General features: G+C 42.5%; 1 protein-coding gene and 1 long non-coding RNA gene across 2 annotated transcripts; both read right to left on the bottom strand.

Moving 5' to 3' along the window:
- Window positions 1-1,538: 1,538 nt before the first annotated feature.
- Window positions 1,539-4,668, bottom strand: LOC133931235 (uncharacterized). Its single transcript, XR_009911863.1, has 3 exons — window positions 4,501-4,668; window positions 4,091-4,226; window positions 1,539-1,865 (listed from the first exon to the last, which is right to left on the bottom strand). It is a non-coding gene; the product is annotated as an uncharacterized LOC133931235 (long non-coding RNA).
- Window positions 4,669-6,281: 1,613 nt separating this feature from the next.
- LOC133930344 (protein FAR1-RELATED SEQUENCE 5-like) lies at window positions 6,282-9,521 on the bottom strand. Its single transcript, XM_062376981.1, has 3 exons — window positions 9,036-9,521; window positions 6,524-8,662; window positions 6,282-6,419 (listed from the first exon to the last, which is right to left on the bottom strand). The coding sequence occupies exons 2-3, from the start codon at window positions 8,654-8,656 to the stop codon at window positions 6,396-6,398; spliced, it is 2,157 nt and encodes a 718-aa protein (XP_062232965.1). The 5' UTR covers window positions 8,657-8,662; window positions 9,036-9,521; the 3' UTR covers window positions 6,282-6,395.
- Window positions 9,522-16,585: the final 7,064 nt, after the last annotated feature.

The following is a 16,585-nucleotide window of genomic DNA, read 5'->3' as shown; positions in this document are numbered from 1 at the left end:
AAAAATATAAAAATAAAAAAGTTCCCAAGTGGTCTAGAAAAATAGAGTATCAGACTAGGTGATGGTCCCGTTGGAAAAAAACATATGAAGTTTCCGTGGCAATTCGGCATGACACACGTTGCACTAAGATACTAAACTGATAGGGAAGAGAATGCAGCAGCGTGATAAAAAGAAATCCGGAACCCTGAAACGCATTGTCCTTCGAAAGTGACATGGAGGCCATCACTTTTTAACCCATACCGCAAATTGAGAAATAAAAAAACTATTGGCCCTCTCTGTCGACGCTTTGGATGACATGTGGACCCCACGAACATCACATCCGCATAGATGGCACGTAGGTGCTACCGGTAACGATGGACATACATGCATGTGCAGGCATGGTGCATCGAGGCCGCTTTCGCTTGCTACTGAATCCATTCAGCTACTCCGTTTCAGTTACACAAAGGATACATCTCAACTGTTCTCAAGTTACACCTGTCAGGCTGTTGAATTTGGAAAGAGAGGTATGTTAAAAGTTTGAACAAAAGGTGTTGTCAAGCGTGCGTGGGTTTGGTTAAAAAAACACTATTTATCCCCTAGAGTGTCTTTAGAGAAAACCCCATTGCAGATGCCCTTCGGAATTAGCATCATTAGTGGAAGCAGTCATCATCTCGCACCGAGCTTGGGGCATTTTCCAGGGAGTAACGGCCATTAGTGGAGCAGGAGGGTTTAGTGAATGTAACTATCTCCTGCCCCAGACATAAACAGCAGCACGCCGACCGACCCCCATGGGGGAAGGGGAAAGGTGATGCTGACGCAGCAGAGTGTGTGAGCGAGCGCGTGTGTGCGCTTTGGAGGTTTGCGTGAAAAGGAAAGCTCACGATACGGTCGGCTCCAGAAAAGATGCGGGAAAATACGCTCGGCTCACACAAGCTTTGGGCCGTAGCTTTTTAAAGAACTACCTGTACTCTAGAAACAACTTCTCTATTACTCCCTCTAATTACAAATATAAATCATTTTAGTCTTCTCAACTATTCTCTAAATATAAATTATTTTTAAATTTCTATACACTTTTTTCTCTTTTATTTACTTTTACTCTTATTTAATAAGTGCTACTACTATCATAAATAAATAAGTTATTTTTTTCAATACAGAATAAATAAAAGACAATAATATCACTTAATCTACTTTCTTAATCCTTATACATAAATCTAAAATGACCTACATTTATAATCAGAAGAAGTACTAAAGTATCAACTTCTTATCTAGAGTATTAGAGTTACTTTTAAAGAAGTTGATACTCTAGTATTAGAGGAGCTGCTTCTAGATAAGAAGTTGATAGGCTGTTTAGTAACTCTATCCGATTGATAGCTTTTAAGTTTAAATGGAGTAGGCAACGTTTACAATATCGTAACTGTTTAGAGTGAATGTTTTATTTTTATAAACTATTTTCGTGACTGTTATTACTTATTGTTCTAGTGATTGTCTTAGTTTTATTCGAAATATAAATAATTAAGTAACCATACAGTTTATTTTTCAAAAACATATATAAGTCCCAATATAGATTGTGATCATTCCATCAATTAGAAAATTACAAAATGATGATAAGGAACATTACATGTCACCTATCCTCTCATGAACATCAAAGCATTAGCAATACTGTTAAGAAAACACTTGTATCGCTCTCTTCATGTCCTAATGAAGATACTTCATGAACATTGGGTATATAGTCTTCATCTTGATCATATCTCTCCAAAAGATCATCAATCAAAACACTGTCTCGAACAAAGTTGTCATGCACGCTATAATAATCTTTAATTGCTTGTTCATTGGATAGGCAACTTCTGCAATATTCTTCATTTCATTTTCAAAATACCAAATGATCTCTGTGACATTGCAAAGTGATGAATGTAAATAGTTAAACACTTCTTCACCTCATACATAAAGACATTCATAACAATAATATCAGCACTGGCCTTATGGCAATTTTCCTTTAGGTGAGTATTAAATGATAGCAGCATGCAAATTCAGATAATTAAATAAAACTAGTGGAGACCGGCACTCCTTTCCGCTCTGCTAGCAGAGAATGACACTGATAAAAAATAGGATTTAGGATAATAGTATGTTAGATAGTGTCATACCATAGAAGCTCTGATTTAGACTTACTGTACTGTCGAGCATAAACTATAGGATAAATATGAGCATGCTTCTTTTTGTTTCGTTTTTCTAGATTAATAGGTTTACTGTACTGATCTATATGGTAGCATGGTTGTGTCTTGCCTCAGATGGTAATGACTATACTAGTATATTTTAGCGATGCTATAAAAGAGTGGAATACACCATATTGATTATATAGAGGACACAATCATTACGATCAAACCATGTAATACCATAATTTTTTACAATAGCATGGCATTATAAAGCCATAGATGAAGCAGCACAGCACTATGAAGCCATGGATGGAGCAGCCGGCGACCGGAGTCTCCAATGCAACGTCGCATTTTACCCATGCACACCTCCCACGCACGCCCCAACCACTATAGTCACGACCGGCCAACCACAAGGCTCCAACTACCACCCACTAAGGAAACCGAAGCTCATCCCGCACCAAACCACACCCGGTAAAAAATCGGGCATGCCCACCTAACCGCGCGGGAGAGCCAAGAACAGCCAGACGATGCAGCAATCCGACGGTAAAAAAATTTGACTGGCGTGGACAAGCTGGGTTTGTTTCACATGTATAGATTCATCATACATTTTCCATGTACATCAAATTTACAAAGCAAACCCCTACTGTGCTAAGCTAAAATAAAGGCTTTCAAAACTTATAGTAAAATAAAGGCTTACATCAAAAAATGGTTCATGACAATTTAGTGACAGCCATTACCCTGCCATAGACCAAAAGAAGGGCAAAAGGAGGAAGTTACTTAGGAGTGAGCAGAAAATATGGAGTGTTAATCATACTTCAATTGTAAGTTTGTTCAGACACTAAAACATCGGTTAACTGGAGGACAAAGATATTGCGTAGGCCTTAGTGGTGTTGGTCTGATTCTAATACTAAAAGCCTAGAAGTTGAAGGAAGAGTTATACAGCATGTATTAAAGAGCTAAAACATTTAATTGCAGCACCATATCTAATAATAAAACTGCAAAAGCAAAAAAAAACTTGACTCCACAAAAAGCTGCAAATCGTGAAGATTATTAGAATCAACAAAATTTTGGAACATTGGCATCTTCATTATTAAAAAGGGCTTAGTTTGCTAGCATCAATGTGAATACTTTTTGTAAAATTAACTCATTGCTAATCTTGGATCCACAAAAGCAAAGTAAATATCACAAAATCCAAGGAAGTATATATAGAGAGAGCTAATTACAAAGCCGACGGCAGTGTACATGGATTTAGATGCCAAATGCCTGCAGACTGCACTAGCTGTATGCTAATTTTTATTGTGAGAAGTGCTGGCTATCTGCATAGTGATAGGAGTGGTAATACACAAGCACAACAACAAACCGTATAGGATAATTCGCTGCCTCTCACACGTGCGAGCCACAATGGTACTGCAGCGTGCCCGTCGCCTACGGAGCCCTGGATGACTTTGTCGATCTTTTTAGGAACGTGTGTGTATAGTGTAGGCATCGCGTGCGTGCAGGAGTGTGAGTTGGCGTGAATGGTGTGCGTAAGTGCATGCGTTCAAATACAACTTGTCTCTCAGAAATAGAGGCTTCAAAACAAATATGAATCTTTTAGTCAGGGGAAAAATATATAAGTGGTAGTTAAAAGCTGGAAAATAGAAGGCAAACGCGCGGTTTTAACATTCCTTCAGATCACTCAGTAGTGCTCTAAGTAATAGGTATACAAATAACATATATCTTGTAAAATAACATTCATACAAAAATCTATCTCAATGTAATTCATTTTGAAAGTGAAAACGGGTATAGCAAACAATAATATAAATATGGTAGAATGGTTATTAACATGCCTGACTCATGAAACCGAATAAATATGGGCTGATATATAGACAATAATCTGTTGATGAATTCGAGCAAATAGCACCTAGTTGGATCTGGAGGGCAAAAAGGAAAGAATCCAAGGGGTGTGTGAGGAGCCATACTTTTGGAGGGAAGAACCATGCAACAATAAAGAAAGTACGATTGCACAAAGAAGATGAAGGCTATATATCTTGCATCAAAAACTGCATCAGCAAATATAAATCTTGACTTGCTTGCTATACAAAATATGAACTAAATCTGAAAATAATAAAAAGTTGCATTAGTGAATGTATGAACCAAACATGTAGTTGTGTTAAAGAAAGGTAATAATTGTGGAAAGAAGCTAGTTATTTCACCCATTTAGTCTAGACACAAATACGAGTGATGGACAAATAGAAGCACAAGGTGCGTCTATTAGTACAATTAAGGCATAATCATAACAAAGAATAAATTCAGTGGCATGGATTGCAGGAACAGAACTTTGAAGAATCATAGGAAGAACATGTTTTTGGCGATTCCACTAGATTCTCACCTTGGAACTCTTTCTGCAGGTGAGATTAGAAAGTTGAGCCATTACCAACAACTGAACCATTGGCTTCAGGAAGTTCAGATGATAAGCAAAGCAGCTAGTTGGATGGTAATATAGTTGGATGGTGGAAGAACCGTTGCGGTCTGTACGACCCGTGAACACATTACTGGCCAACCAGAAGGCAGCAGGTGCCGCGCACCAGCGAAGCACCAACCGAACCACCGCACGCGTCCCACACTGAGGCCATGCATGCAAAAGTGAGAGCGGGCACCTAACCCCCCGAGAGGCAACGAGAGCCGGACGATCCATGGCTGGGAAGGAAGTTCACCGGGAATATAGGTATAATAATAATAATAGAGAAATTTTACGGTGCTTGAAAGTCACCACAGCCGTTCATTTAGACAAATTGAACAGCTAAGAAGGTGGAGGTACCTATTGAAAGGTACTTTAAGTTGTGGGTCGGTACCAAAAAGCTTATGTCAGGTACTAAGTTTAAGAAGATGTCGTAGGGTAAATTAGTAATTTTGTAACTAAGATCCAATTAGACACAGGGGCAATTTAGTAATAGCACATATATGGTTATATCGACCTATTTCGGTCTAGCTTCGTGTCTGTGTCGTTTCATTAGCTAGTCCGCTCCCGATCCAGATCGGCACGACGCGCGGGGTCGGTCGCTGCCGCCGCCGCCGCCGCGTACTCCGCCTCCACCTCCTCTCCCGTTCGTTCTCCGAACCCCTTCTCAGCCCGCACTGCCCTGCCGCCTCAGTTCTTGGACGGCCATGGACTAGGGCGTGCTGGTGTCGGCATAGGGGATCGGCGTTGGTGTTGGCTTGTTCGCGAGCTTGCGCGCGTACGGGTGTGCGCTGGCACAGACGCCGCGGTAGGTGGTGCGCCGGGCATGCACGTTCAGAGTCAGTTTATATCTAATGGAATTTGTATTACTGAAATTTTGAATACATCTATTTTGTTGTAAGTAGAATTATTGAAATATAGTGGTTACAATATATGAATTGAAACTGTGACGCCAAACCCTTGTACTTGGTCCATTACTCAAGGTCACGTAGCAGGCAGATGCGCATAACCAAAAGGCAGCCACGCCCACGCCAAACCGTGCCCCTGCGTGCACGTTCAGAGTGCGCGCGTCATGCCCGCAGCGGCGGGAGTTTTTTCGATCCATCCCGTCCGCAACGATAGGAAACTCGGCCTTATCGATCCAGCCCGCAATCGATAAGTCCTAAGCGCCGGAGCTCTTATCCGCGCCGGACCCTTCGTCCCCAATCCACACGTCCACTACCTCACCCTCCATCTCCCTGTGCCACGGTCCCGAAGACAATGAAGCCCAACCGGACTGCGCGGGACGACGAACGGGTGTTAGGATCATTGGCCGTGCATCGGACGGTGAATCCATCTCCTCCCGCTCAGGTAATCCTCCACTTGCATGCAGCTAGCTTCCTAGATCATGGCGGCTATTTGTGTCTGATGTTGCTCATCTTTTTTCAATGTTTTCGTAATGTCTCCAGGGCATTGCAATGACATTTCTGGTTCACGTAGGAGGGGAAATTTCTTGGAATCCAAAACGATGTTGGGATTGGAGGGTCGGTTCCATGACATTTTTGGAGCCACACGGTGTGGATTGGTTTGGTTTGCAGGAAAACTTGGTGCATCACGGTTACAAAGGGAATGCAAGTCTGTACTACCTCATTCCTGGTGAAAAACCGCCAGATGGTTTGGTCCTGATGTTGGGTGAAGAACAATTCAAGCAATTGATGCAAAAGCATGAGGGTGGGAAGAAAATATGTCATCTGTATATTTTGACAAATACATTGGTTCTATGTTCAGTAATCCCCACCAAAGCAAGTAAATCAGACCTCTTCTTGTCTGTAGTAATGCCTATTCATTCAGGATACTGAGAGCTTCTTTTCCTACACAACAATCATGCAATATAAATTATTCTCATATTAAATTCAAAAGGACCCATGAACATGCAAAAAAAAAGGGCAGGCCCAACACTATAAAAAATATTTACCTCTACTTTCAACAAGGGGCATCTGCGCTTGTTGTGACCCATCTCTTTACAATGGCCACACTTGTTTTTTTTGGGTTTTTCAGTGAAGGCCTTGATTCTTTTCTTCTTCGGCGCACCTCGAGATTTAACTTGCACCGGATCTAGAACCTTGTCCAAATTAAGAGACTGAGCTTGGTGTGCTTGTGTCAATACAGGGCCATACCTCATGTGTTTCTTTTCAGGATTACACGCATCATTACTGCCTACTATTTCATTCAAAACACGCTTCATGTGCACATACGATGCATCAGATTGGGACGCTTTAAAAGATGCTGCATGACTCAAATTGCGTAAGTCACGGTATCTCTCCAGGCTTTGGGAATAATCATACATACTGCTTTTTCTGATTGGAGGAAATGCAGACTTTGCGCTCATGGTCCACCTATTGGCCACACAACACTTGGGAATTTTGTCTGCATGCAATATTTTCTCCAAGACATAAAAGATGTGGCCACATGGTATGCCTTCACATTCTAGCATACGACACGAGCAAGAAATGCTCTCTAATGATGAGTCGATGAACTCACAATCAATGTCAAACTTATTGTCTTCTATCCCCTTTGTAGCAACAATATATGTTGTACCATCACCTCCATCTAGGATTTCACTGATAACAAAATTACTTACACAATCAATCTTCTCTTTCACCAAGGCAAAGATTGTAGGTGTAAACACATGTGCAGCGTCTTTCTCAATATTTGCAGCATCCAGTTCTGTGAACGGAACTGATTGTGATGCTATACTATCTAGCTTGGCCTCATTACGGCGCAGGTTGGATAAGCAATGCTCATAATGCTGCAGCATATCAAACAGTGTCATTTTACCATCAAGATGCGTATGCAATTTTGAGTTCAGGCTCTCACTGCGTTGGTTGCTTCTCAAGCCCAAGAAGCATCGTCCCACCTGATATGCAGCACACCACAGGTTCCTCATCTGGTACATCTGGTGCAGCCATGACTTCTGGTCCAAAATTTGATTCCTTTCTATAAAGTCATCCCATTTTCTCTCAACCTCCTGTACGGTGCAACAATCATATAGAAATTTCCTAAATTCCTCGATAATATCAGAATTGTGCAAATTGCGTACTATATTCTGCTCAATATGCCATGTGCATAGCCTATGGTTAGAATTTGGCAACATGATTTTGATAGCTCTCTGCATTGCAAGGTCGCCGTCAGTGATCACAGAAATTGGATGCTTCTGGGACATGGCAGCCAAAAATGTGTGCAGCAGCCACTCATATGACTCACTTGTTTCATGGGAAATAATGCCACAACCAAATATAATCGTGCTTCGGTGGTGATTTAACCCAACAAACGGCACAAATGGCAAATTGTATCGATTGGTCCTGTACGTGCTGTCAAAAACAACAACATCACCAAATTCTTCATAATCAAGCCGGGATTGACTATCGGACCAGAACAAGCCCTTTAGATGGCCCTTGTCATCACTCAAGTATCTGAAGAAAAAATCAGCATCTCTCTCTTGCCGCGCCTTCATGTGAGATATCACAGTTTCAGCATCGCCTGCAACAATTGTTTTCTGCTTATAATGATAGCAGAAATTATATATGTCCCTTGATATGCATCCAACGTTATCATATCCGCCACACTGCATTTCCAAAATATTCATGATTTGGTGTTTACGGATTCCTGCACTTTCCATCTCGATGATGTCGGCCTTCTGCACATCGCTGATGCCTCTATGCGAACGCAGGAGACAAGATACATCTGGTGTGGCCAAAGGATGGTTGTGTTCATCAATGAAATCCTTCACATACCATTGCCATGTTCCCTTGCAGAGTCTAATTACCATTTTGGCTCGACACCCGCAACGACTAATGTTCCGTGGCTTCCTCTTCTTACTTTCTTTCTTCATGTGCTTAGCTTCACGGAAACCTTGCCGACTACAAACAAACTTTCTTAGGCATATTTCCTTGCTGCCTTTGTCCCTTTCCATGTAGCATTTCCTTACACTAAACCCTTTTTTAAGGGCATAGTTGTTGTAGAAGTCAAAACCTTCTTCCGCACTAATAAATGTATTACTGACAATCTGATCATATTCTAAAAGAGCCTCTGCACTTAAATCACCCATGTTTTTCTGCATAATATCATCTAATTAGTACAATGAAATGCCAATTGCATGATCCATGTAATCACTACATACGGTACTTCAAACTTAATTTTATTGTATTTAAGTTCAATACTTGGGACAGATTCAACACTTGCAGGATCATAAATTACTAACGCAATTCAAAAGGCGTAGTATTACTTCACTGAATAATTGAGAGGTTTCTGTCCCTTAGGCACCCAGACTGCCCATAACTGACAGGCAACAAGATCAATATGTACACTATTTCACAAACAGATACAGATTAACAACAAAAATTAAACACAACGCGCAGGGAGATTTAGCTCAGATTCTTGATGCAGAAAGAGTAAGATGCAATTGAGCGACTAGATAAAATTGCGACCTTTCTTGACGAACTTCGGTGCAGGCTCAACGATCTCGACGGGGGTCAGGAGCAGCGCAAGCCGACGCCGCGCACCTCCTCCGGCACCATCACCAGCCTTCCCGTAGTGGTGGAGAGCGTGACGCCTCCCGCGATGGCGGCGTTGGCGTCCACCACAGCCACGACCACGCCGCCGGAGTTGGCGCAGCTCGCCACGAGCCGGTGCAGTGCCTGCGCCGCCGAGTCCTCCGCAGAGCCGATAGACCTCCCCTGCTGCACACCACGCACGTCTCGCCGCCCGCTAGGCAGGAAGCGGTTGCCGTGTCGACTTCACGAGGAGGATGATCGGGGAAGGGAGGTGACGGAGGAGACAATCGCCAACAGGAGCACTCGAGCGAGAAGGACGAGATCTGAGGTGAGATTTGTTACGGGTTTCTGAGATGAGGAAGAATGCAGGCAGAAGAGAGAGAGGTCAGATTGATGCAACGAGATATTATTTACTGAAACAGTCAATTCCTAAACTGTCCTTATTTACACCAAATGATGTTCCTAAAGTGCCCTTATCAAGATCTACCGTTAAAACATTTTAGAGGGGAAGGAACTTGAGGTTCCCCCCAAGCACCGTAACAAATCTCATAATAATAAGATGCGCAGTGACAAAGGAACAGGCTGATTTCAACTAACAAGGATCTGCTAAGGACAATAAATGCAAAATATGAAACTGTAATCAGAAATGTGCATCTGTTCTGCTGAAATAATTAAAACATAAGACCTTTTGTCAATACAGAAGACCTTTTGCAAATGTTGGCACTGAACTAAACAAGTAACTGTTCGGAAAAGTACAAAAATAGCTCTCACGTGTATTAACAACTGATTGCTCAAGGTTGACTACAATAGTGATGACAGATGCAGCCGCTGAGAAAATCTTCATTGACAATGCCTAATTACGGAGCTACAAATATTACAAGTCTCTGAAAATGTGTAAACAGTAAACACTACTTGCTGCTCTCCTCTCAAAATCCAGACAAGGGGATGGGCTAGATCGAACATCTCAAACTCATCTGGTGCTCCTACCAAATTTTTGGCTATTCAGATTCAGAAACATCTCCAGTCCACCATATTTAGCTCACATTCAAGTTTAGAAAAATGTAACTGGAAGTGATTGAAGGATGAACACTAAAGAGTGATCCCTTTGACGGAGATGTAAAAGTATGCAACGATGTGAGATCTAAATGTGTAATTTTAATCTCGTGTACAGGACAGCAAGTGAAAATCCTTGACAAGCGAAATCATCTTTTCTGCACACAAATGGCAGGAAATAGGATAATATATGATTAAAGGAGAGAAAACAATCGAATAGATCGTACAAGAGAGCGTCCCACCAAAGTGCTCAGCAACAAGACCCTCGTTGGTTACGCGCGCGTCCCTGATTTTCCCAGCAATGGAGCAAACCAATCCTCATATGGACGAAGATCCAAATCTCACCTTGGAATGGATGAAGATAGGCGGCGGGGGTGGCAACGAGCGGCATCGATCGATAGTGGAAGTGAGACGAAACCCTAATTGCCAGAGGTGTTTGTTCTTGCGGTGCGTTGGTCACTAGGTCACGAGGGGATGGGGTGCACCGGTTACACATTTATATAGGATGACAATTGCAGATAAATACCTCTCAAGTTAGTGCTCACACTTATTTTTCCCACCTGTACAAGATAATGAAACCTTCTCGCTTCTAGTTTTTGGCAGTTCAATAGAGCTTCTCACTTTTAGTAAGTTGCTTCCAAAAGTAATCTGTTTGGTTGGACTTCCAACTTCAGGGGAAGGGGCCAGAAGCTGGAGAAAATCCAAATTTTTTTTAATATTACATTTTTGAACGGATATTATAGTAATAGGACCGAAAATGAGGAATTTTCAAAAATAATACATATTCGCCATACTGTATGGTGAAATCTTGTTTTCGTCCTACCGTATGGCGAAAAAACTATTTTTGTTGTACGGTATGATGAAAATTGCTGACATGGCGCCAACAGTAGCACTGGGGTGCATGGCTGCAGTTACGAGACAGTTTTCACCATACAGTTTGGCAAAAATTAGTTGTCGCCAAACCGTACGGCGAAAAATAAATGTCGCCAAACGGGAGGCCGAAAAATCCCACAGCGTGGACCCTCCCTCCTGCATGGGCCCGTGAGCCTTATCTCCTGTGTCGGAATGGCTGAAATTTTTTCTTCTGTTGACAAAATATTGTATCGCTTTTTTATTTTGCGATTGAACTTATTTCTGAAATGGAATAGAAAGATGTAAAATAAATCGTAGAATCGCTTGTCCGACAATGGGAGGTAGCTGATAGATATTATATGGTAGGCTACAATAGTAGTTGTAAAGCATAAATAACATAGAACCCGGTATAAGGGTTACATAGGTTGATGAATATTACATGTGATATGGGGTTTTTCGTCGTAGCGCGAAGAGACCCTAACCATACAGAGGTGCCGACAATAAACATTGGCATGTACGGTACGCCTAAAAAGTAATCTAATAGCTACCGGCACGATGTGCACTTCATGATACGTCGGGTCTTCGTGGAAAGCCGGGAGAACGCTTCAATGATATCATCGATTGCCATTCCACATGTGCCTTGCTTGCGTAGCCTCGTAGCTAAACTCGTCGCCTCCTCGTGAATCTCTCTCGCGACGTCAGACTGCTGTACACAACTAATCATTAGCAATAGTAGTAATATGAATGTTGAAAGCCATGAGGATTTGAAGATTTCGCGTACCGCAACATGTAGCGTAACTCATGCGTGTCCTAGGTACAGGGCAGCAGTGCTAGTAGAGGAACGACTGAGGAGCTCCACGACACAAAGAAGACTTGTGCGAGTCCGTGTACTGTACCACAGCAGGTACTGCTGGTAACTGTAGTCATCGTAAGGGGCACCAAACTTGATCATGTCCGCAAGAGCATTGCCCCACTGCTGCACCCAGGGCTACATCCTGATGGCCAGGCCAGCCATGCTCCTTGGTGGTCCCTTAGTCGACAACCTACAATAGAGTGTCAATCAGAGGAAATCAATACACTTAATAAAATGAGGTATGTGACATTACAACTCACGTGTGTACGGAAGTAGGAACACGGTCTCCCAACGGGACCGGGACCTCCTGGTGCATCACACGGTGCACGGTGTAGTCTTCGACGAATACGTCGAACACCAGTTTTTTCCTCGTCAGCCAAAACGCCAAGTCCCTGAAGCACAATTTGGAGACCCCACGGTCAGCGGATCATGGTAGCACGAAGTCGGTGGTGTACGGCTCCCAAACGACCATATCAGCCCTCAGGTGGTCGAACTACTCAGTGAAAGCCTCATATGCTGAACGAACCTGAACTCCTACCCACTGCGGCTGCAAAATTATAGTTCATCTAAGTTAGGTTATCAATATTACAACACTAAAATTTTAACAGTACTATGAAGGGCGTACTCGTCGACATGTCCACAATGATCCCATCATAGGCTTGTCGATGTCATCGCCAGTGTACATCTCTGAGGTGTAATGCATAGGCACCACGAGTGGTCGTCCAACCTGAAAGCGCTCGAACAACCATAGTTGAAGCGGAAGAGGCATACAGGTCAAGTTGGACGCGTTGCGTGTCCTCACACAGGTGTGGCACAGCGTGCAGTAGGTGGCACAAAGAACCGTTGAACCACAAGACACCTGAGGCACGTTGACAACTGCTGCGTCAGCAATAGCCCAGGCATAGGCTATCCAACGTGCGTCCACAGTGTTGCCGTGGCTGGAGGTGAACATCACCCAACCAAACAACCACAATAGGTAAGCCTCTAGGTGTCGAGCAACCTGGTACTCCGTGGGATCCTCGACCATCCTTTCCACCTGCATAATTTGATTGATTGTTATTACCAATAATAAATGGACAAAGGACGTGCAATATGAAATTAGAGAAGCAACGAAAAAAATTACTAACTCTAAACTGCTCCAACCACTACTTCTTGGGGTCGTGCTTCTGATGCTCCTCAATGGGCGACACGTTCAGTGGCTCAGGTAGAACTCCCTAAAACCTCTCAAACAAGTCCTGCTACCAACCAGCTGGAGTGACCGAGGGACCAATAGGTTCACCAGAAATTGGTAACCCGGTCAGCATGGAGACATCCTCCAGCGTGATTGCCATCTCCCCAAACGGCATGTGGAATGTGTGTGTCTTCGGTCTTCATCAATCCACCAAAGCCGAAATAAGGGAAAGGTTATACGGGAACCGACGTGACTACTCCATTTGGCCCTCGTCCTCCTGGCCCTCAGCCACCTGATGCATACCCGCGTCCTCATCTATGGCCTGAAGCATCCGTGCAAGCGGAAGAAGTCCTGTGCGACCCAACCTGCAAATACATGACCTGATTAGTTACAACAAATTAAATCATCTGTGTAAATTGAACCATCTGTATGAATTGAACCATCTGTACAACCTGCCGAACTAGTCCAGGTTCAGTCGCTAAGCCATATTTGGCGCATGAATATGTAAAACAGGAATACTCGAAGCGTCATGCATGGCGTGTAAGAAGCCACGGTGATGCGCGTCCACAGAACGGTCGAGAAGCTTGTACGACGCCTTCATCTCTACAAAATAGACCAACATAAAACACATAATTATTGTAAATTGATGATCACATAATTAATTTGTCAACAACATAAACCATACATAGACTACTTTAGAAGACAGAGAGAACATAAATAATACATAAATAAAAGCACTTCGTTTTTACGTCAAGAACATAAAAATTACACAAATAATACCACTTAGTTTTTACATCAAGAACATAACAGTTACCCAAATAAATAAAGAAACACATTGTTCCTAAATAGAATATCTGGCAAGGTCTTCCCCAGTCCCGTGCACTGCTTGTCCTCCACGTGCAACTCTCCCACGTCTACTACCGGTGGATGGTCCTGCTCCAGCATCGGCGTGGTTAGAGTGTGGGCATTCTTTTGCCTTGTGACCATACTCATCACACTCACTGCACCTCTTGACAGGGCCACTAACTTCAGCTTCATCCATATCGTTACGAATACGCCTAGTCTATGATTGACCACCTTTTCCATGGGGATGTCTAAGCGACATCATAGGGGCAGACATATCGGCATGTCTCTATCGTAAACTGTGAAGTCACCATGCGCATTAAAACCACGAAACTCTCTAGTCCAAGTCAACACCATATTTTCCTTCAAGTAAAATGGTGATACATATACTGAGCTTCTCACACCTACTTGTGATAATGTAGCCAGCAAATGAGAACATGGGATATGTAAAAGCTTCGGTTTGTTACAGGAGCATTCGCACCATCCATTAAAAACTTACCCTACGTTCACCTCATGAGTGACAATTCTGATATCGCTCTCCACTCCTCCTTTTGATCTCAGGGTTATCTCGAAGCGGTGCTCATTGACGCCCATGCTACAAACCATATGTTGTACTACCTTCGTGTTTTTCTTTTGGAGGTACTCCATCATCCGATGGGCATACGGTGTAGGGGTGGAAATGGATGGCTGTGTATCCGAATTATCCGATATCCGTATCTGTTAAAACACGAATATGGATATCCGTATCCATATTTGTTTTTGAAATGGATACTAAAATGGATACATCCGAATTTGTTTTCGAGATTTAGATTCAAATGTGGATATCCGAATTCGAGATACATCCGATTCGTATCCGTAACCGCTAACCAGGGAACCAAATTTTGCTAAAGTTTTAGAAATTTTAGAGGTAAGTGAAATTCCGGCCCAATCAAATTGGAACAAATTTCAGTCATATTTCATCATGATCAAATTTTAGTCAAATTTGATCAAATTCTAGTCAAATTTGGCCAAAAGTTTAAATTTTCGACATGAATTTCGAACCAAATTTCTAAAATTCTATCCCAATCAAATTAGAACAAATTTTAGTCAAGTTTTACCAAATTTCATTCAAATTTTATCAAAAATTTAAATTCCAGACCTGAATTTCGAAGATTGAGTAGATATCCGAATGCGAATTCGAATTCGGACTATCCATTTTGTATTCGCATCCGAGAGTATCCGGATCCGTATTCGCATTTGGATTAAAATGTGGTAAATCGTACTATCCGAATTCGATTCCATACGTATTCGATCCGTTTCCACCCCTAATACGGTGTACGCATTGTTGTACAGTGACTCAGAGCAGCTGCATGCCTCTTCTGGTAGTAACCAATAATACCGTATAACATTTCTTCAACGATTGTAACAATAGGGAGTCCATACAGCCCTCTGATGACCCAATAGTAAACCTCTACTATAGTGGTAGTCATGACGCCATACCTACCAAATAACATCAAAATACATAGGTATCAAGTTTCAACTATACTAGCTCATACTACACATATTCGATAAAGATGGGGCCCAGTACACGAACCTAGCACATCCGGTGTCATAGAGTAAGGACCACTTGTTCTTTGGCTCTGCCTCAATCCAATGCGGGGAACATTTGATGTTTCTTGCCAACCTTCTTCTCATATTAGGAGGATCAATGCCTTCTCCAAGAGGCAGCAACACCTCCGGTACAGTGTCATCAGCAGTAGCCAGCTCCTTATTTCCCTCCTGCACGTGCGTCCTTATTTCCTTATCCAACTCCTTCCACAAAGCATCAAACTTGCGACTTTGGTTCTAGCTGCACAACCTCTTAAACATATCCATCAGTGCTTTGCTCTTGAATTGCTTGTGGAAATTTGCTCCCATGTGACGCATGCACAACCTATTCTGCAGGTCATACCAAGAGAACGGCTCACTTGAATCTTCTTGCAGTGTCTTTATAGCAGATAAGATCCCAGCATGCCGATCATGTATTATGCAAATATTAGGTCGATCACGGACAACCCCAACCTTAAGATGTCTAAAACCAGAGCCAGCTCAACCTGCTCTCACCCTCCACAAACGCAAATGCCAAAGGAAGTATCTGGTTATTTGCATCAACACCAATTACAGTGAGAATATGGCATTTGTACTTCCCAGTCAAGAATGTACCATCTACGCAAAGCAAAGGACGGCAATGCTGGAAAGATTGAATACACTGATCTAAAGAAAAAAAAAGCATGCCGAAAAATCCTAGGCTGGTTTTCATCAAGTTCAGTCTCCTTGAAAGCAGTATATGTGCAAGGGTCCTTGACCTTCAGAATTTCAAGCATGCGGGCTAGGTTGCGATAAGAAGCCTCATATGTACTCCACCGTTTTTCCAAGGCTTTCTGCTTTGCACACCAAGTCTTTTGATAAGTAATCTCATATTTGAATTGTCGTAATATTGATCGTTGGATGAACGAGCATTTCATGTCCCGCTTTTGAATAACCTCAATGAACAATTCATTTGCAACTAGTGCAGCAGTGAGGTTGCGGTGCTTTCGACCAATATTTTCCAACATATAATTGTGCTGAACCACTCTTGAGGCTACCCAATGAGTAAAATGCTTCGGCTTGTATGCATGAGCATAATAGCTACATCCAGCTGTTCTGCACTTGACACTGTACTTTTTTAGGCTTGAGACAGCAACAAATACCTCT

This window comes from Phragmites australis, chromosome 10 (genome assembly GCF_958298935.1).
Source record: "Phragmites australis chromosome 10, lpPhrAust1.1, whole genome shotgun sequence".
NCBI classification, from domain to species: domain Eukaryota; kingdom Viridiplantae; phylum Streptophyta; class Magnoliopsida; order Poales; family Poaceae; genus Phragmites; species Phragmites australis.
The sequence above is the reverse complement of the archived record's forward strand: the minus strand, read 5'-3'. Positions and strand labels throughout refer to the sequence as shown.